The 22,003-nt window shown below is 38.8% G+C and overlaps 1 protein-coding gene across 4 annotated transcripts in view; it reads right to left on the bottom strand.

Moving 5' to 3' along the window:
* abcc8 (ATP-binding cassette, sub-family C (CFTR/MRP), member 8) overlaps positions 1-22,003 on the bottom strand; it is an 82,743-nt gene that overhangs the window by 24,573 nt on the left and 36,167 nt on the right. For 3 of the 4 annotated variants that reach the window (XM_017418967.3, XM_017418968.3, XM_017418966.3), the window contains exons 18-29: positions 13,196-13,228; positions 12,014-12,052; positions 11,547-11,645; positions 9,740-9,824; positions 9,355-9,435; positions 7,937-8,074; positions 7,595-7,720; positions 7,201-7,297; positions 5,685-5,932; positions 1,662-1,828; positions 483-710; positions 137-229 (exon numbers count right to left, since the gene is read on the bottom strand). In XM_017418967.3, coding sequence (XP_017274456.1) covers positions 137-229; positions 483-710; positions 1,662-1,828; positions 5,685-5,932; positions 7,201-7,297; positions 7,595-7,720; positions 7,937-8,074; positions 9,355-9,435; positions 9,740-9,824; positions 11,547-11,645; positions 12,014-12,052; positions 13,196-13,228 — 1,434 coding nt within the window. The remainder of the gene's footprint in view (positions 1-136; positions 230-482; positions 711-1,661; positions 1,829-5,684; positions 5,933-7,200; positions 7,298-7,594; positions 7,721-7,936; positions 8,075-9,354; positions 9,436-9,739; positions 9,825-11,546; positions 11,646-12,013; positions 12,053-13,195; positions 13,229-22,003) is intronic. The other variant, XM_025006522.2, reaches the window with a different exon arrangement.

Genomic DNA, 22,003 nt, shown 5'->3' with positions numbered 1-22,003 from the left:
ACTTAAATCTGATTTAATTTTCTATCAAACAGTAAATATCATTCCTGAAAACTCAAGTTTGATCTGAAAAATGATTTCATTAAAAGAAAAACAATCCTCCCAGAAGAATAATGTTGTTTATGACAGAAATCCTGACCTGAGGGCTCGTATGGTGATGAGACCTTCCACCGTCTCAGAGAAGTGGGAGAGCAGAGGGAGCTGAGTGCTGTCCTCCAGCTGCTGCAGGTCCCTGAGCAGCAAGCAGACATGGAAAATCAGCCGAAGCAAAGTTCAAATGATTTCAGCCAGAATATAACATTATGAAGTTTATTTAAGCTTGAGATCCACATCAGACAGATAAACAAAAACAACTTATTTGCTGCTACATAAAATCTGATAAGTAAAATCTGATAACAAATACCACCATCTAATTTGCATCCAAATCAGATGGAAAGAACAAAAAATTAATTTAGATATATGTTCCTCCGTTCTGTCCAACTCACCTGGAAGCCATCCTGAAGTATTTCTGGATGAAGTAGCAGGCGACAGCGAGCGGCAGGAGGGCGATGAGGAACACGGGCGTCACGTAGGAGATGACACCCAGGGCGCACAGACACAGCAGGGTGGAGCGGGAGAGGCACTCCAGGGTGGTGGGGATGTGCTGGTCGATGGTGTTCGTGTCGGTGGAAAACCTGTTGAGGATGCTGCCGAGCGGCGTCGTCTCAAACAGCCTGAGGGCACAAAGATAAACAAAGGCAGCCCACTTTATTGATTTCAGAGAAAACAGGGACAAAAAAACCCACAAAATGGCACCTCAAATGATGGTAGACAGTGTGGCTATTTAAAACATTTGATTTAACATTTAAAATTCATTAATTCGTTCATATTTATCACCTGACGCAGAAAAATAAAGACAGGCAATAATGTTTTTGGCGGTATGTGTGTCTGTCAGTCATCAAAGTTTCTCATGAACCAATGAAGGGATTTTATTAAAACTTTCAGGAACTAATCACTGGATGCACATCGATTAACTTCTGGAGTCAGTCAAATGCAAGCTGGTCGCCACAGCCAACTGATGTTAGAAAACACAAAAATGGCTATAAATCAATCAATTTTACAGATATGAGCTAAATTTTGACGTGTTGGTAGCTGAGAGTCATTCACACACTGAGTGTGAAATCACACTATAGCACATACAAATTCTAGGACTTTAATTGTTTTTCTGAATAATTCAGTTATATCTAAGAAATCCTCTTATGAACATGTGATTTATTATTAAATGTAATGACTGAAACATGAAATCATTCTAAAATGAATGAGCTGATTCTTGGCACATAGTTACTTTTTAAAGATTCCTACAATGTGAGAATAAAGCTTAACCATTTCTGCTTGGAGACACTTTACAGTCAGCTTTTTTAGTTTAAATTTCCTCATGTAAACTCCAGCTGTTTATTCATTTGTGTGTATGTGTTTCAAAGAAACGCTGCCCGTGTGTGTTCAGGGTAAGTGCTGACTGTTTGGTTTCATGTGAGAGAAGCAGATTGGGCTCTGAGTAATGAGGCTCAAAAAAGGCACTTTTAACTCTGCCTCCTCGTATAAATTATCTTTCACACACACACACACACAGAGAACACACACGCTGGTCTCCCACTTCCTGTTTTCATCTGATCGGAGAGCCGTACCTCATGGGGGCCAGTATGATCTTGTTGAGCAGGTTGTGGTGAAGCTCTTTGGCCACCTTCAGGCCCGTCCACTCCACGGTCACAGAGGTGGCGAGACAGAGGACGATGCCCAGGCAGCACAGGACGCTGAACACGGACAGATACCACGAGTGACTGAAGCCACAGTCCTGCAGTACAGACAGAGAGACGAGTTTACCACTGCTGCAGATGTCTGAGGAGGTGCCAGTTTCTTTGCTTGTACTGTAATTATAAGCATAATTAAACTCTGAGGCGGGTTAAAAATTAGCAGCCTAATGTGGTAAAAGCCAATTGAAGCTCTTAAAGCTGAGCCGGCACCTTCTGAGCAAACACAACAAAACAAAGTGATGAGAACGTTCTGCTGCGGCTCATTTTGTCCTATCTCTGTGCTTCCTGCAGTTCTGCTTCAAGCTTTCCGTCTTGTTTGTATTTTGTGTCGTCTTCTGTAATGGATTTATATAAAACCATGCAGCACATCAATAAATAATTCACTCTTTTCATTTGTAACTTCCAGCATTCAAGCAGAGCTAAAGTCTATTTGGCTTTTAGCTTTAAAGAATCAATCAAAACGAGTTATTAAATTACTGAATAAAGCTTTTACTGGATAAGTTTAGTTTACATGTGAAGCTTTAAACCACTAACAATGCTTATTAATAACAAACTCACGTTAAGGTTCAATCATTTGATACGAGGGACTTTTTGTTACATTATATTATATTTTATTATTTAACAAAAATAAAAAGGGAAAATACAATAAAAAGCTTTTTGGAAAGATATGCATACAGGAGGCTTCAGGTGACAACAAATAACAACTCAGTTATTTAAAATCCAGCAGCTGCAAGAATTTAGATAAAACAGAAACCTCAAAGTTAAAATAAACATTTGTTTTATATATGTTATCCAACATAGAATTGGTCATTTATTATCCCCAAACCCACTCACTAATCTCAGAATCTAGGCGTACTGACTAAATAAAACTGTGCAATGCAGTTCCTAAAAATATTTTAATAATTTACATTTATCATAAAAATTATTATCAATCATCTTTAAATTTTATTTAGTTTCTAGAAATCATTTTGAGACCCCTTATTTGGTTCATGACTTGTGGCTCCAACCACTACTGATCATATAAAATGCAACCTTCATTTCCCACCATTTCAAGTTAAAATTTCTCCAAAAATAGCCACATCTTTTCTCTAAAAGGTGCTCAGATTGAGCTGTTTGTTTATTTTGCATCAATCTAAAGTCATATGGATCTAATTTTCCTTACATTTCTGTTTTTATGAATTCAGTTCTAGAAGCTTTGCATGTTGGGATGCTTTTAGAGACAGGAAAACATTACCTGTTTATGAAGCTAACTCTTATATTTCCACCAAACAAAGTGTCTAAGTCTCCTTTTCAAGTTTCTGAAAGCATGAAACTCTATATATCTGTCCAGCTTGTGTGTCTTTACTGTGAGGTGAACATTCACTTTTAAATCTTCTGCCTGTGCTGTCAGACAGTTCTGTGGCATTTATAGGAAGTGTTTGTTTGGTGGCCAAACGGGACCTCCGAGTGTCCCTGTGAGGATTAGTTTGCAGCCCAGTGCAGATTAGATAAACTTGGCAAAGAGACTCGGAAGCTCAGCCAAACAAGATGTGCTCAGCGTTCAAGCGACAATTTATATGCACTTAGCTATAGAGTGTGACTGCGGCAGTGTTTGCGTTCTTCGGTGCCTTTTAGACTTCAGCCTTCATGCCCAGCTGACTCTGTTTGCAGCCTTTACATGAGACCCTGTGAAATGTGACCTGGCATTTCAGTTTATGGAACAAACACAGAGACACACACACACATAAAACTATTGTTAAAATGGTTGCTTTACTTGTCCTGGGACACGATAACCTGCCAACAGCTGGTGTCACCTCTGAATGTAGACCACAGAGTGCAACCTTACTATATTTATACTGACTCAAAGTGAATGTGTGATTCTCTGCCTGTCTGACTGCATATGTGTGTAAAATTATGAGAATCCTATTCAAAAGGACAGCACCTAAAGCAGAACATTGGTCAAGAAATATAATACAGTTTACTTCCTGCCCTAAGTTGTGATGTTATTTGCTGTGATTTATGTTTTCTACAGTTACTTAGATTACTACAGTTGTACACTGACATTCATTTAGCCACTACACTTTTGAGTTTTGTGTTAACTGCAGCCTACTTCTTATGTTCTGTCTTCACTCTTTAACACAGATTTTTTCATAAATGCGTGCCTGCTGCTCCGATATGCAGATGAAGCTGAGCTGCGGCTGCTGCTTCGGGGTGTGTTGGTGAATGCTCCATCTGGAGTTGGCAACATTCGTGTTTGGGTTTTAAAATTCACTGGAGAATTAGTGAGAAGACTGAAAAAAAAAAAAAACAGACTTGTGACGATTTCCCTAAAGGGAAATTCTGCAACCAACACACCCACAGAAGAATGGTGAGGATTGGAAATGATTTTTATAGCCTAATATTAAATAATGGCAATGTAATCCAATTACTGATAAATGTGTTTTTTTTTTCAGGGGCTGACTGGTTATTATTTTTTAACAGAGATTAGCATATAATACATAGAAGAAAAGATGGTGAATGTGGGATGTGAATGTTTTAAAATCCTGTGGGAGTGAGCTGCATGAAAATAACAATATAAACATGACAGCTATCATTCACACAACAATGAGCAAAAACAGTATTTTGGGTTTTTGTGCTAAACAGCAGGTTTATTATTCACATAGCTGAATGAATAAGGGGAAAAAAAAGATCTTTAATCGGAAGTAAGTGCTGACAGTAGGATGTCAAGGTCTATAAATCTAAGCACAAGAGTCCCTCAAGGATGTGTCCTCAGTCCTTTGTTGTTTACTCTACTGACACATGACTGCACTGCCCACATTAAGCTGCCTTGTGATAAAACAGTGGTCATACTCATCAGTAATGATGATGAAAATCGTACACAGTTGATGTGTGAGTTGGGACAGCTGGTGTGAGCACAACAGCCTGTTCCTGGATGTTACACGTTAAACAGTCTTAATATTAATATTAATAATTTGATGGTTTGATACAGACAAATTACAATAGACCCACTGTATGTTTTTGTTTTGATTGTAGATTTCTGCGCATGCATGGTATACTGGTTGCAGAAAGTAAATATGAAATAACAAAGGTATTAATTAACCAGGAGCAGGACAAAACACTGAAAAGAAATAAAAACATACAGTATGTCATTTTTTGTTTTTACAAACTACTTGAGACTTTAAACAGAAAAGACTTTAAAAACACACAATTCTTTGGATGGTTATAATTGTTTTTCCTCTGGTCATGTACAGGAGATATTCTATTTTTAGGCATCAAAGCACTCGCCTGTTTGTTTTGTTAAAACTATGATGATTTCCTCTCAAGAGTGTCTGAGCCTCATTAACTGTGAGTGTGCCTTGATAAAAAAGGATCTGTCATCAGTGACCCCTGCAGCTGCAAAGCTGGGTGAGTAAGACAGTAGTTTTATTTGTGAATAGTAGTTTTTAATGATGATGATGATATTTCTGGTAATTCCACTTGACACACTTCTGTCCAAGCGAGGTGGGAGGCAGGTACGAACTTGATTGCCAAATACCAAATGATATTATGTAGAGCTTACTCGTCAAGTTAACCTTTTAAACAAACATAAAAATAAACAAATGTGAAATTTTTCTGCGTAGCTCTCTGCTAGCCTCACTTTTGTGCTTCTTAAACAAAGAATTTTGAAGTCTTGTTACAAACTCAGGTTTGTAACAAGACTGTGTGTACACTCATGTGCACAACTACTTGCCTTCATTTTGACATTTTGCAGTCATTTACCAAATTTTCCACACATTTCAGGTTTTATTTCAACACAACGTTGAGGTCTTTTGCCAACCAGTGGGAAACTGAAACAGCACGGTGTCTGCTGGTGACATCACGCTGCAGCGGCTCTTTAAAATCAACTCGATGTGACTTGCAAACAGCTCAGCTTCTTACCTGTACGATGGTACAGTTGTGAGCCGTGGCTTCTATCTTGGCCGTGATGACGTTTGATGTCCAGTGTGCCAGCCAGTAATCAATGGCGACCATGAGGGAGTGTTTGAGGAGCTGTGAGAGGAGGAGCAAGGTGAGTAGAAGGAGGCCGGCGGAGGACAGGTAGGTACCGCAGGAACGCCAGGGGATGGTGGCTCGCTGACGCATCACCTGAGACAGGTTGTCCTCATCATCACTTTCCACAGACTCCTCTGGGATCAAAACACAGGTGAGTTGAAACAGAGGTTCAGTTTCATGTGGAACTTTAGCTTTGCTCGAACACATTTTCTCTTACTTTATCTTTACATAAGTCAGTTCACACAAAAATACACTATCTTCTCAAACACTCTGATATTTTAGATATTCTTTCTTCCATCCATCCCCATCTATTTTATTCCCTCTTATTCTTGATTAATTTCACTTTTCATATATTTTTCCTCCATTCTGCTGCTAATAGGAGAACAAGAAGAGAAAAACCAACAAGAGGACCAGAACAAAAAGGAAAGGAGAGACCAAAGTGGAAGCAAGCTACAAACTACAGAATCTCCAACTCCAAGCAGATTCTCATTTTGAATGAGGAGCTAATGTGAATGACCTCTCACCTCCTCTCCACCTAAGCAGCAACCTTTGGAGCGTGTGGCTGCATGTGGGCGTCTGAGAGGCTCAGACATGCTGGAGGCAGAGAGGAAGCAGAAGGATAAAGCGGGAAAAGCAAAGGGTCTAATGGCTGTCAGGACTAAAAAAAACTACAGCAACTACCATCTACTAACATGCTCGCATTAGGTGAGAGAAGTGAGAGAAAGAAATGACCACATACGGTAAATGATGAGATTTTTAAACAGTGAAAGGAACTGACACAACTACAATTTTCGCTAGAAGCATCACAACGCCACAAGCATATATTGATTTTCTAGTTTTGATTTTTTCTTTTCCAAACCATGCTTTTTGGCCACACCTGCTCGATCGAATACAAGGTCAACACTTGCTGCTGGAGCCATCGCACAAGTCCACCCCGGGGTGCCACCAGCACGCGGGAGACAATACAGAGCACAGATAAAAAAGTACAGCTAATGCACCTGAGCTCCTCTCATCACAACACTTTCAACAGCAGAGGCACACACAAAAGGTCAGATCCAGTGTTAAACCACAGCAGGAGGCTGCGGAGCGGAGCACGATGCCATATCTGATAACTGAGGGGAAAAAAACAAAGAAATGATACCCCAAACACCTAAAAAGGCTTGCATTTACTGACAAAAGGAGCAAAACAGGGGATTTAAAGCCTTTGAATAAATGAAATGGGACATAAACATTAAATTAAGCTTAATATGCTAAAGCTTTAATGTAACAGATGCTTCTTCTCAGCAAACACAGCAGGTGAAGGGGAATGACAGCCTGCATGTAACACCCAGGCTGAAATCAGAGAAGCTCCTACTGCAGTCATGCATATATTTAGTCCAGCTGGTCTCCTGTCTCCTCTCACCTTCCTCGTCATCCACGGTCCTCACTGCATCTCTGGAGTACATGGCTCTCCGAAGATTTTTCCTCTCCATATCAGTCATACTTGCTGCCACCGTCTCCTGAAAGACGAATTTAAAAATCAGGATTTCCATCCATCCATCCATCCATCCATCCATCCATCCATCCATCCATCCATCCATCCATCCATCCATCATCCGCCACTTATTCTGGAATCAGGTTGCGGGGTCAGCAGTTTGAGCAGGGCAGACAATCATGTGATCAAACTGAGCTGTGCTGGCTTGTCTCAGTAAAACTGAATACAAAATTCTTCAGATTAAAAAAGTCAAGTCTCATTAGATGCTGGCTCAAAGTCATTAACGCCTCATTAATCTTTTAACATTGTGATCAATAATCACCGTCTCAAACTCTCGGTCCTGTCTGTGCATCAGGGTTTTCCAGTGCTCGAAGAGCTCGGGTTCGGAGTTCTGGATGTCCTTCAGAGTCCCTTCTGTCTGGATTGTGCCATCTTTCATGGCAATAATCTGATAATAATGACACACACACACAAAAGCAGAGAGAAGAAATGCAGCCAAGACAGATAATCAAGCTTTATGGGCTTCTTAGATATTTTTAAGATAAACACTCAGAGCAAACAGACCAATAAAATGTTTTATTGTGAATAATTAATTAGCAGCACAAACTGATCTATTGTTCTGTCAACACACACACACACACAGACACACACACTGTGGTTTTACCCAGTCTGCATGTGGTAGATACTGAAGTTTGTGTGTGACCAACACAACCGTTCTTTTCTCTTCTCTCAACATCTTCAGGATGCCATCCTGCATCAGATGATCGCTCAAGTGGATGTCTAAGGCAGAAAATGGGTCGTCCTAAAAATATATACACTCGGGTTTAAAAATGCAAGAACACAAACATTTCATGCACCAATACACATATCTGTCACTGCAGAAATGTTTGAGCAAAACATCTGTACCCCTCCTTAACTCGAAGGACGATCTTTGTTGTTCTGTTATCTGTAATGTCCAGGTGTGATACAGGCCTGAATATTCTGTTAATTATAATGATTCATTTTACCTTTTTCTTAAAGTCCTCCATAGAACCAATTTTTCAGTATAATCTTAATTATCTAATTTGTTTGATTCTTGTAGTTCCTACTTCTTATTACTGCCTTCTCAAACAGTTTGAGATTTCCTTTGTCTTTTTTCCTCAATGGCTGCTCTCAGATCCTTCAAAATGTCTTCAATCTGTTTGTTTTATTTGACTCAGTTTCATTTTTCTTTTCTTTTCTTTTTCTTTTGGATGTGCACATTAGGTTTTTGTCTTACCGAGAGATCTGCAGCTCAAATATAGATTTTTGACAACCGTTTTGCTTTACATACCTTGGTAACATTTGATTTTAAATATGTGTTTGATACAGTTACTGCCACAACTCCACAGCATGATAGTCCCTCCACCATGTTTTTACTGAAGGTAGGGGTTTCCGTCATCTGGAACCAAACTGAATCATCACATTTCTAACAAACAGAATAGATATAAATAGATAAATGATGAAAATAAGCCTGTCAAGCTCATCAAGCTTTGCAGTGAATTTGTTACTGTAAGTCTGTGAATCTCAACTGAAAGAATAAAACTATTCTTCAAAATAAACGATTTGAAAATTTCTATGGATGAAGGTTTTTTTTTATTTCTGTACAGAGAAGATGGACAAAGATGTTTCATCTTATGATAAAGATAACCACATTTGCCTCTAAAGGGACGTATTGAGCCATCAAATATAACCAGATCTTTACACTTTTTGAAAGAGAAAAGGTGGTGATTTATTGATTTTTTAGTCACATTTTTTGTCTGTAGTTGAAAAATTGTGACAAATATTTCATCTAATATTTGGAGAAAACAAGCAAACATATTACAGAGAGTGAAGCCCTATTTTCTGAAATATTATAATTACTAAGAGGCAGATTTTAAACCCCATCAGGATCTGACATTTCAACGCCTTCAGCTTTGAGATTAGGAAAAATGCAGCTATTTTTGTCATGCAGAACAGTTTCAAAATAGAATCACATCTGAGTCTCTGGTTCAAACATGTCACCTAAAAAACCCAAATGATTTCCTTGATGAAATCTTCTGATCAGTTTTACATCAAACTCACCAGAAAAACCACGTTGGTCTGCTGGTATAAAGCTCTGGCCACACTGATTCGTTGTTTCTGTCCCCCTGATAGGATGATTCCCTGCACGAGAAGATGGAAAAACGTGTGAAGGAGCTACATTTGGAGAGACTGTGTGTGGCCCCAAGAGAAACAACGGAAATAATGGGTTTGTTTCCTTCATTAGTTGTGTGAGAAGAAATCCAACATGACAGAACTTGGACTAAACAAGGTCAGTCCAGCTCCCTGCTCACAGAAACATCAAATCCTCTCTGCTCAGTAACGATGACGAATGCTGCTGAAACGCAGCGAGTCAGGATGGGAGCAGCAGCAAGATATGATGAATAAAGAGGAATCAAAATACTATAAAGGGTGATGTAATACTGACCCGCTCCCCAATCTCTGTCTGGTCCCCCTGAGGAAGGATGTCAATGTCAGGCTGAAGGGAGCAGGCCTCGATGACTGCCTTGTATCTGCCAGACACAAAGACAGAATACAAATGAGGACCGAGATCAGCTGACAATAACAAAAGCCCTGCTCATTGTTCCCTTGATGACCAGTAATCAGGATGGCACAGTCATTTAAATGATTTTACATATCATCTGCTGTTATGCATGCATAATACAAGCCATAAAAACCTCAGAGGAAACCGACGCTGAAGTGATAACTGGTAAAAATGGCAGCAGCAGTGACAGATTTTGCAGAGAAATGTTGATCATTTCATTTCAGAACCATACAGAAAAAATGCAGAGGAGGAATGCATTAAGGACAATTTTCCATCACTCCATCTGATTGTGTAATTTGAATTTAAGATGTCATTTCTACACCATACATTTAGGGCAAACCCCATACTCTTTCAAATTACTTTGAGCCATAATCATCTTAACCTAATATTGCAAAAGCTCTGTAGCTGCTGGAGCTTTGAGGTTAAACTCTGACAATACTGTGTCGGGCCGTGACCCAGAAACCCAAATGCTTCCAAACCCTGGACAGTTTGGACCTTTAGAGCATTATAAAAATCACTGTGCGTGAGTGCAAACCCACTGCTTTGTTTCTGATTTAGGAAGCAGACAAATCTGCTGCAGAACACTGAGGAAAAACTGTTCTGAATTCACTACAGGAAGAAGTAAGTTTGAAACTAAGAGCTGAACTCAAAGCCATCGAGTCAGCAGGAAAAAATGGCCACACTGTCGCAGTTTTGGTCCAACAGGTATGAAGAGAATGTTAATAGTTTTCCAAATATTTGCAAATACAGGGAAAAGCAATGGGTAAATTGTCCAGACCTCTTTTGAAACATCTGTGTATATTCCTAAGCAACTGATGCAGGCCATTTATATCAGAAGATGCATAAACACACAGAAACACCTGCTGCAGACCAAGTTCTGGATCCGACCAGATAAACCAAACAGGATGGAGCAGACAGAGAGACAGGAGGCTTTGTTTAACAGAACATATCCACAGCAACAAAGCAAACTGATCCATTAGTATTTTATGAATAACAAAAGAACGAAAGGAAAACAGTCCATTAGACCTGAGAGCCTTTCTGTTTCCATAAAAGCAAAACACGAGCTAATTGTTGTGAGCATGAAAACCACGAGTGAGTGTTTTGGTGTTTGATATTAATGGTGTGTATTGTACATTTAGGTAAACAAGTGAGCACAGTGTGTGTTAAAGGAGCAGAATTACTCTGGAAAAATCAAATATGTTTTCTAAGCTTTACCCTAATCATCACATTTAATTTAGTTGTGAGGAGAAAGACAACAGAAGCTACTGCTTTAAATTATTAGCTTGGCAGCAAAAAGGTTCTAATGAACACCTGTGTGATGAATAATTAACTTATAACTCAGCAGGTCATTCTTTAAGGGATGATTATTTGTTGCTGCAGGTGTCAACATAAACAGATCTATGACAAAGAGAAATTAAATTTTCCAAATAATTCATGGAGAGCCTTCAAACACTGGTTACAAATAAAAGATTTTGGTTGTAAACAGAGTTCTGTTTCACATAACTAAAACAAAACCTCTAAAGCTGTAAATTAGGGTCATGTATTTTCCTTAAATAAATTCAAGATCTATAAGTTAAATTAATCCCTTGTGAATGTTGAATTTCCAGTGTTTTTTCTATGACTGACTCAATATTAAATGAATGTAATGTCAAAAATTAAGCCTTAGTATTAAGCAGCTATGGAGTCTTGCCTTGATTTGATCATGGGCATCTCAAAGGTGATGTTCTCCACCACAGAGGCGTTCAGCAGCCAGGGCTTCTGGGAAGCGTAGGCCACGGGACCTCTCTTCCTGCCAGAGAGTCACAACACATGCAGAGTTGTCAGACAAACGGGTTAATCTCTCCGTCTTTAAATGTTACCGCTCAATGAGTCTTTCTGTTTCACACATGGGTTGAGGTTAAGGAGCTGTTTAATCTCTGGACCACGGGGACTCCTCACCGTCAGAGGCTGACAACTCCAGTCCTCAGACAACTGGCCCGAGGATAATTAGAGGCTGTGCTGTGTTCATGAAGTCAGTGTGTAGCCAAGGGTCAGGGGTAAGTATGTAAGCAGAGGGAATGGCTGCTGGATTTCTAGATAACATTAAGCATTGCTTTTCATCTCTGCTGTTAATGGTGAAGCGTCTCCATGGAGACGGGCTGCCAGGTCCGAGCTCACCTGATATCTCTGTCACCTGCTGCATCTCTGTCTGTGGGACTGCAAGAAAAAGCATTAAAATCCACATTAGAGGCACATTTGATACATCAGATGGACAAAAGATGATTGATTTCACCATATTTCTGTAATGATTAACAAAAAACAAACACACTAAGCAATGTTCCCCTTCAGCAGCCCAAACACAACCAGGCCAGCTGCAGCTCTGCATTAATACACGTACCATTAACAGTAATCCTATCCTTCCTAAAAATAACAGCCACATACCCCCCCCCTCCCCGTGTGTCTGTCTGTAATTTGCTGATATGGAAATGAGAATCAACCCGTCTGGATGTCTGAGGATCTGAGATTTGAACGTCAGCACCGGGTCTGAGGTTAACATGATGTTTGTTTCTGTTTGATGGTGTCCTATTCTTCCTGTTTATTTCTCTCGGGCTCACAGAAAAACATCAAATAGTTACAAAACATATTGGGTTTTTGTTTTTTTTAATTCTTGCCGTTGAAAACTAAACTTTCTGCTTCTACGTACTACATAATTCAAAGTGCTGTCTGCTCACAGAATAGCTCTATTTTTGCAAACAATCAGTCAGCTCCTGGAAGTAGAATTGGAGACAGAGCTTCACCTCTACGTTTTCTGAAAAAGCTTTATACCTCAGGCCACAGGAGACCTTCACTACTCTCCTCTAAATAAAAAAGAAGACTGAGAAGGAAAACATTTTCTCTTCAAGTGACAGTAGACATTGTTCTTAGTTATTTATGCTCAAGTTGACATATTAACGTGGTATTTTTTTTGGCATTTTAAGATGTTTTTGTCCAAACAGGAGATTGAGCTGAAGCATCAGTAGTGTCACACAAATGTAAATATCACATTCGGAGATACAAGATCTCACTGTGACTGTGCATGTAATTCTGGAGTGGAAAAACAATGAATGACAAGCAGAGTTACAAAAAGAAATGGTGATTTACGAGCATTAGAATAAATCTGCTATAGGACTTACAATCAGGAGCTGCTTTTAAAAAGACACTTATGTACATAATCTCAGTCAGCCATCTTTATCTTCATGAGAAACAGAGTGTTGCAGTTTAAACAGCTTCAGTGATCCAGGCCGGTCTGAGTTTGAAAATGTTCCAACTAAAAATACACGGCCGCTGTGACTCATGTTTAATTTTGGCTACGTAGCTTACCTTTCATCTCTCTCAGATTCAACGTCCGGCAGGCTTAAAAAAAAAAAAAAGATAGAGGGAGATTATTTTTTATTTTACGTCAAGTATTATGATGATGGGATGCTCTGCATATAAACATTTTTAATCATAGTTTGGATAAAAGTCTAATAAAACCTCCCAAATGCTGATGTCGGATGTGTAAATATTTATGTAAGTCAGCGCTGACATTAACTCTGTTCTTGACTAATTTATGACCCGGTGTGTACACATCCACATGAATGGCTTTGCACATGCTCAGTAGGAGCTGCGGTGTATTTTTAGGTTGATACCTTCTGAGAAGGTGACTTCAGTCACATCTGAGTACAACCGGAGGGTGGAGGCTGATTTATTGACTCCGGTTTGCTGCAGCAGCTAGAGGATATGCAGCCCAACCATTCAGGGAGGGGAGAGGTGGCTGACATTTAGGAAGCTCTGACATCTTGTACTTGAACATGTAAACACAGCTGTTACAGTCAGAGTCAGAAGGAAAGGATGGAAACTGGGTCAACAGGAGCAGTTGGTATGTTTCGACTCGAATCAGGAATATAGTTTGCTAAGTTTCCTCAAAACGTCAACGTTTAATTTAATAAATCAGCCAGTTTAAGAGGAAATTAAGATAAATCAGACAAGTGAGCTGGATAAGTCATTATTTTGACAAAGTGATCATCATGAAAACCGAAGCAGGTATAATGAAGTGTACAGAAACAGACATGGCAACAATATTTCAAATTACGACAATCAAACAATATTTTTGTGAGGTAATATTTATCATCATGACAGTCTGTTAGATTAAAAAAAAAAGTTAAAGACTTAAGTGATGTTGCAACAGTGCAGATAGTTAGAAAATGTTTATTTTATGACGTTTAATAAACAGTTGAAGCATATAGAAGACAATATGTACGTAAATATACAAAATAGCTTTATAGTATTGATTTAGCCACTTATAACTGTAACAATTTTAATAGTGCTTCTTTGTCTTTTAGATCTCTTAATGTTGGACGTTTTTAATTAGTGGCTTGTATTTTATTGTTTTTAATTCACATAAAAGGTCAGATTTGTTCGGTGTTAATATTTGTAACTGACTCCTGTGTAGTATATCAAACGTTTCTGTATTATGTGACAATAACTGAGCTGAAAAGAGCAGCTGCAGCCCTGCTGGGAAGTTAATAAGCTGCAGCCGTCATCGTCGACCTGGAGGGGTCTCAGAGGAGCTCCACACCGACAAGAGTGGCAGAAATCAACACAACGGGGACCCTTTTCAAGCTTGAGAGTTTTACAGCAAAGGGAATACTGGGTGAAGGATAAATGAAATGGGACTCTTGTTATGTCCAGAAGGTTTTGATGGAGGGGTTTGGAGTTCATGTGGAAACAAGTTTGTGGTATAAACGGCTGTACTGGAAACGTGTGTTCGCAGATTAAAAACCTCAAGGCCACTGATCACACGTTGACAAACTGATTGGACGGGGGGAAAAAAGAATAATGTGAAGCACAATTAAAAATTAGTAAATCTTTCTGCTTCCCTGCCTGACACAGGAAAATCACTTTGGCCTAAAAATCAAAAATCAAATTTATGGAGGAGAGAAAAAAAAATAGGAAATGGGAAAATTGCCATAGCAAAGTTTTGATACAGCTTCATTTCTTTATATTTTGCTTCTATTGGGTCACAAAATTGAAGGAACATCCAGCTCCTTGGAAGCAAAATTTAAGGAAATTAGGAGTGATTTAAAACTTTTTCACAGTACTGGAAATCAACAAAAACAATCATAGTAAAATTGCAGGTTGAATGTTTGATAAAAATCTGAAATAAGAGAATAAATAATGAGGATTGAAGCTGGTTTCAGTCTTTGTTGGTAAAAATAAAGCATCACAGCTGAGGAGGTAAAGTTGGTCATCTGATCCCCAGAAATCCGAACACTTAACTGTGTTTGGACAAATATGAATGACCCGAGGCATTTAATACATTAAATACAGAGCAAGCTCTGTATTATTGTGTATGTGTGAATGAATAATATAGAGTACTATGAATACTCAGAAAGCCAGTATGTAAATGCAGTCATTTATCATTTAACATAAAAGCTCGAACCTTCAAGGAGCAAAGAAGTACTTTTTTTATCTCTATGGAATGCTAAACAGAAAATTTAAATACTAATGAAATAAAACCACTAAACAGAGACGTTTTTATTGGAAATTCTCTTCCTGCTATCAAACATAAACAGCCATTTTCTAAATGTAAAAATCACTTCACCAAATAACATCATCAAAGCTCATCACCTCAGAGCACTTCAAGGAGATTGAAGTCTGACGGGAACAAGTGATTGTCTTTCATCCTGCAGCCTCTGTAACAACATGTTAATCATGTTCATGCCCCACTGAACGCCAGGAGATTCCTCTGTTTTCAGTTTAATCAACACCATAAAAGAACCAAAGATCATGCTAGGGGGAAATGTTTGAGAAATGCTTCACACTTTCAATCAGCAGGCCGAAACTGATGTTACGTTCTGCAGTTTATTAATCATCGTTAAGGCTGTAAGTGGTGACGGACGGTAACGCTGCTCACTCAGAGGAGAAACTGTCTTTACGTGAATCAGATTCAGAATCAGCTTTAATGGGCAAAGATCTGGATACACACAAGGACTTTGTTCTAGATGTCGAGGCAAAAATAAGGACGACAAAAAAATAGAAACATTTTAAATAAAATCCAAATTTTTACGTTCCAGTCAAGTGGAACTCTACTTTTCCAAGCAGTTAGTTTTTATATAGATAGATTAATTATACCACAGGTTAAAAGTTTTATTTCTGCTTTTGTGTTTAAATATTTGATCATCTGAGAGTAGAGGTCAACCAATTGCCAAATTTTACAAATCAGAGCAGCTGGTGGCTGATATACAGCACCAATTCTTATGTGTTTATTTTTGTTAAAATGTCTTTTTCATTTAACGAAATCTAACAATAATCGTTTAATCTAAATGAACATATACACATCTTCATTTTCCTACTTGGTAATTAATTACGTATGTACAGGTATGGCTGATTGTCAATGTTTGAAACAAGGCTAATACAGGCTGACTAAAATCAGTTTATCTTTGTCTTAGAGCATCCCATTGTCTGACATCCTTGCTCTAGACAAAGTATGATGATGTTAACAGCCTTGTAGGTTTTGCACAATTAAAAACCTTCAAAAAAAAGAATAAAAACTTTAAAATCATTCCTGTAACAAACAGGAAGCTGTCAGACTGAGGCCAGCATCGGTGTTATGTGTTCATGTTTTCCTGTTTCTGTTAAAAGTTGAGCAGCAGCATTTTGTACCTGCTGCAAACAAGGACATGACTGATCTGTGCCGCACATACAAGGGTTTACAATGGTGGAAATGCACTGAAATTAAAGCGTTGGTACTTATTTTTGGTCTTTGGGTGAAAAACACCCAAATGCAGGTACAGAACAAGGTTGTTTATTCCTGAATCAACTAAACTAAAACAAGCTGAACAAAAGCCGAGATAGCTGAATAAAACATAAGGGCAGAACAGAATTAGGAAGGCAACAACAGGGATCTGATGGAAAATAAAAACAGGGACTACATATCCACCGAGCCGAGGAACAAGTGACACACTGTGGGTGTGACGGATAGAAATCAGAGCTGAGTTTGACAGGAGAGCCGAAAACAAAATAGACAGAAACAAACCAGGGAAGAAATTAAAGAAACACAAGCACGAGCAAGAGCCAATTCATAACAAATACAGTAATTCACAAGAATAAACCATGTTAAGTATTGATAAAAGTTGGCTCTTCAGCACAGTGGCATGAGGAAGGAAACCACTCTGGTTTGGTGGTTCTGGGATCCACAGATCTGTAATTACTGGGAGGAGTTCAAAATGTTTCCTGGCTCTGAAAGATCTTTAATGTCTTTCATTAGTTTTTTCCTGCTTCATGATGACTCTTTAATTGTGAGCAAGGAAGAAACAATATTAGGGGGAATCTTATTTTCATTCCTCTTTTTTTATTTTTTCCTCAAAACAACAACAAAAGTAGAAGCAGGGGTCAAGTGGCCGACATGTTGAAGCACCTTATTGTAACTATTATGTTTGAGAGACACAAAACCAGCATTTGACTGGCTTTACCACCCTTTGATGATATGTTGGACAATCCTGAGCACATTGTTTCTGAGGAGCAGCACTGCTTTTCAGAAACTAAAACAAAGTTACAAATAATCGACCACTTTACACAAACAGAACGAACCGAGAGCTGAAGAGCAGATGAGATCAAGACAGCAGCTAGAAGCTAATGAATGAGGAAATTATACACATGACAAGCTGCGTTTATGAAAAACAGCCACTGCTATCAGGATAGATGCCTTGGATCTTTTTTCCTGATAATTCAGCCAATAAGAGAAAATAACTTCATCAAAATCTACCAAGCAATGTAAAGAAAATTACTGAAATAAAATTAAACCATCCAGCATGACTTGTTTGTGATCCAACCAGCGGATTATTATTATTTTCAACCTTTGCAAAAATCACACCTTGATTTTACGGATCTGAAAACTGAAAACCAGGAAACAATTAGTCTTAACAACAATAAACCAGATTCTAAAAGCTTTTTCTCAAAATCTGGACAGCAGTTACATTATCAACAAATTAAATGTCAATAATTTCATTATTATTATTAAAACAATTGAAATGCCTGTAAAAATACAGTTTCAATGCTGAGCATAAAGAAAAGAACTGTTAATTTTCAATTTATTTTGGTTTATAAGGGCAAAAAAATAGTTCTGTTGGGACACGGCTTTGCAAACAACCAAATTTTCATTATGATGTTTTTTTTTCACAGCCAAACTTTTATTTTATATATTTGTATTAAGTAAAGCATATTGAGGCTTAACTTTTATTTTATATATTTGTATTAAGTAAAACATATTGAGGCTTATTTTTATTTCAGAATTAACCTTCCTTCCTTCTGTAAACCAGCAGGTTGGCAGAGGAAATGTCCTCTGTAAGGAGGTTGATCAGCTGTAATTAGGTTGTGACTTTGAAGGTGGCTCAGAGTTTTCATTTTCTCCTTCTCTCGTCCTTCTTTTCTCTCCTTCTCTTCTCCTCCTCCTCCTCTTTCTTGTCTTCCTGGCTGCAATTACCACCAGCTCTGAGGACACTGTAAATATTTCACACTAATTGCATGTGGCAAACAGAATTAGACCCTTTCTTCCCTGGCACCGGTTTGCATATATGGGCTGGTTTTCCTCCTAATAAACTGATAAAATCTCATTTAAATGTGGCGTCAGAACAGTGAGACGTCATTTGGTTGGCAGCACTTCACCCTTTTCAGGCACTTCATGAATTAGACACAGTCTCTGGTTTCTCTGGCATGGGGAAACAGTGGTTAGAGCTGTTGCCTCACAGAAAGCAGGTCGCAGGTTTGCCTCCCAGCCTTTCTGTGTGGAGTTTGCATGTTCTCCTCGTGCATTTCTGGGTTTTCTCCAGGTACTCCGGTTTCCTCCCACAGACCAAAAACATGCATGTTAGATTAACCGGTAACTCTAAACAGTCCCCAGGTGTGAGTGAGAGCGTGAATGGTTGTTTGTCTCTGTATGTCCCGGTGATGGACATGTGATCTATCCAGTGGATCTCGCCTCTCCTATAGTGACTGCTGGAGTTAGGCACCAGCACAGAAAAGAAAAGCGGGTAAAAGAAAATGGATAAGTGCAGAAGTTGTGCAATCCTTCAGTAAAGTCTTAATTGTTTCCAAAGGTTAAAAGTCCATCCATCCATTTTTCTTCCACATATCCATGGTTGTTCTGCAGACATCGCTCTCCTCAATACTCCCCAGCTTCCCAGCAACTTGGGGCATCCCAAGGCTTTTCCAGACCAGAGAGAATACATAATTCCTTCAGTGAGTTCTGGTTCTTCCTCAGGGTCTCCTCCCACAGGGACAAGCCTGAACACCTCCTGAGAGAAGCACCCAGGAGGCATCCTAATCAAATGCCAGAACCACCTCAGTTCACTTTATCTCTGAGGCTGAGCCCGGCCACCCTATGGAGAAAACTCATTTCAGCCGTTTGTATCCGTGATCTCATTCTTTTGGTCCTGAGCCATACCTGGTGAGCAGAGGTGAGGTTGCATTTCAGTTCATCTCCTTCTTCATCCCAACAGACCGAAGCAGCGGTTACTAGCGACCAGATTTTAATATCTACAGAAAACATTATTATTATTTTTATTGTATGTTGGAATTTTGGGCGCCTTTCAAAGCTCCAAAGAAATATTCTACTTGTTCATAACTTTTCCAAAGAACCCCACTTCAAAAGTCTGACCTGTCCCTTTAAATTGAGGATGAAACAATCATGTGAAACGCAGTGAGACGAAGCAGAGTAGTGGAATCATGAATAGCATCCGCTGATTGACAAAAGCTAAATCAAAATCACAAATTTATTCTGAAACAAGCCAATAAGACCATCATTATGAACCTGACAGGCTTTCAGGTCCTCTGATTAATACTTCCTACTCCTGCCAGGCAAGAGTCCATCTCATTTGTCCTCCATTGCATTTCGCTTTATTAGTTTCTAATGCCATCAGTTTGTTTTGCTGCCTTCTGCTCTGTGCCGAATGAGGCCCACGCTGGCCAGAATCGATGTGAGAATCATCCAGCATAATGCAGCTTTAATGCTACTGACTGAAACACAGCAAAACAACAATAAACTTCATGGAAACACAAGAACAAACTGCAAAGTCCAGAGGACAGCTGCTTAGTTACTCGAGAACATGTGATAGGCGAGAGTCTCTGACACCCTGAGGGGTATTTAATCCAACCCAAACTCAGAGCAGGTGTCAGTGTGGCCATGGCACTGATGCAGGAGCCAAAAACAGTTACAATCTACTGGGAGAGCCTAAACGTCTTTGACAAATGGAGACTGATGGTAGCTCTATCCTGGGCGGCTGACAAAACATTCAAATGCAGAATGACTCACTGGATGCTTTTGGGGTATCTGGATGTGCTATTTTTAAAAAAGTACTATATATGTGTGTATCTATAGAGTCTTGTTTCTATGAAACTTAGAGGAAGCCATCAGTGATTGTAGCAGGATTACGACCTTTTTTAAAACATCTCCCAGAGAAACAAAACAACAGTAAAGATAAAAGTTTGGTGCAACAACCCTGCAGTCTGATTCAGCTGTGGTCTGGATAACTGGGCCACTTTAACGCTTAGCTCACTCATATAGAGATTTTCCTGTTTTATTTCACTACAAGTAAATCCTTTCACATGGAGAGAAAAAACCCACAACCAGACAACAACTCAAGCTCCTCTGCACACAGTTGTAGATGCATGCCGTAATTTTTAAACCCATTTATCATGACAGTCCAATGTCTTTCGCTGTCGTGTGAGTTCCCTTCACCCGTCAGACAGCTCAGCGTGCATTTCTCACAGCTCTGACAGATGATCCCATTACACCTGCCTTCACCTCAAGGTAAAGCAAATCACTTACAGAAAGATATTCTCACCATTCTGTCACAAAAAAAACATTCCTTCATTTTCAAAAATTGTTCAATGGGGTCTCACACAAAACCGGCAACAGATTCTCCTGTAGCGACTGCATTTTAAAGGACGCCTTGAAGCAAATTACAAAGTTTCTGCCCCTCAATGTCAAAAAAAGTGCACATTTCTGTGCAAGCATAAAAAATGTCATCTTCTCATCAGCACTGACATCATCTTACTCGGCTCTGATTTTGCCTCGTAAAACTAAAGAGATGACAACACAATAATGTTTCAACCAGTTTGGACTCAGACTCAATAACTTAAACCAACTCCTGTTTACTAAAATAAGCTGTGTGGAGTTTTCTGTCAGCAAATGAAAGCAAACAAAACAGCAATATAAAATGACTTTGCATCAATATGAATAAACTCATTTTCAGTTTTGAAGCAGTGTAATCGATGAGATGCTTTTCCCCTCAGTAATAGACTTCTTGATGAATTATTACAAACTGAAGTTTATTATCCGACCTTTTCATTGGTTTGTCCCCTGCATTTAATTTGTAAATGACATACAGTGTGATTACTTGTTTTGTATTCATGAATACATGTCATCACATATTACTTTTGGAACTACTCAGATGTGCAAAAAGTTGTGACTGGATGTTGCTTTAATGTAAATGATAAGAAATTAAAAAATAATACAGGTTTGTTATTTTAGTTTTAATCCAATGCAATGTGTTGGACAATCAGTTCCCTCAGAATTAGAAAAAGGAGAAGGATTTGCAGAACTGCAGCAGAGTTTTAAAGATAACTTAAAGTGTATTTTAGGTGTGGATGAGACCAGCAACCACAGCAAACCAGCAGGAAGTTGTTTTTTTTTTCCTGGGAGCAGCTGACTGAATTTGGGTTAGTGGTGCATAAAAAACTCCCCACATTGGTCTTCCTAGTATCTCCCAACCATAAAAAACAACAGCTGCAGTATCAGCTCTGTTCCATTACCCTACAAATCCACTTCTTTATACCGCTGCGTCATACTACGTCATGCTTTATACAGCTGGCTTCTTGTTAGGCTGGTTTGGTTGCAAATTCTTCTGTCAGAGATTGAAAAATTGATCGTTGCAGAAAAAACATCAAAATAAATTGACCCAGCTGCCTCAAACAAACTACTCACCAGAGAGGTTTAAATAAGCACAAATAAAAGAGAACACAAGCAATTCAGGAACAAAACATTGGTTATAAAGCAATATAAAATGAAATCATATTCTAATTTAAACCATGGGATTTAAAACCTGACTTCTGAAATGACAATTTTCCTTAAAATAATCAGTAAAAAGG

Source organism: Kryptolebias marmoratus, linkage group LG11 (genome assembly GCF_001649575.2).
Source record: "Kryptolebias marmoratus isolate JLee-2015 linkage group LG11, ASM164957v2, whole genome shotgun sequence".
Taxonomy (NCBI): domain Eukaryota; kingdom Metazoa; phylum Chordata; class Actinopteri; order Cyprinodontiformes; family Rivulidae; genus Kryptolebias; species Kryptolebias marmoratus.
This window is presented reverse-complemented; position numbering and strand designations above follow the sequence as displayed.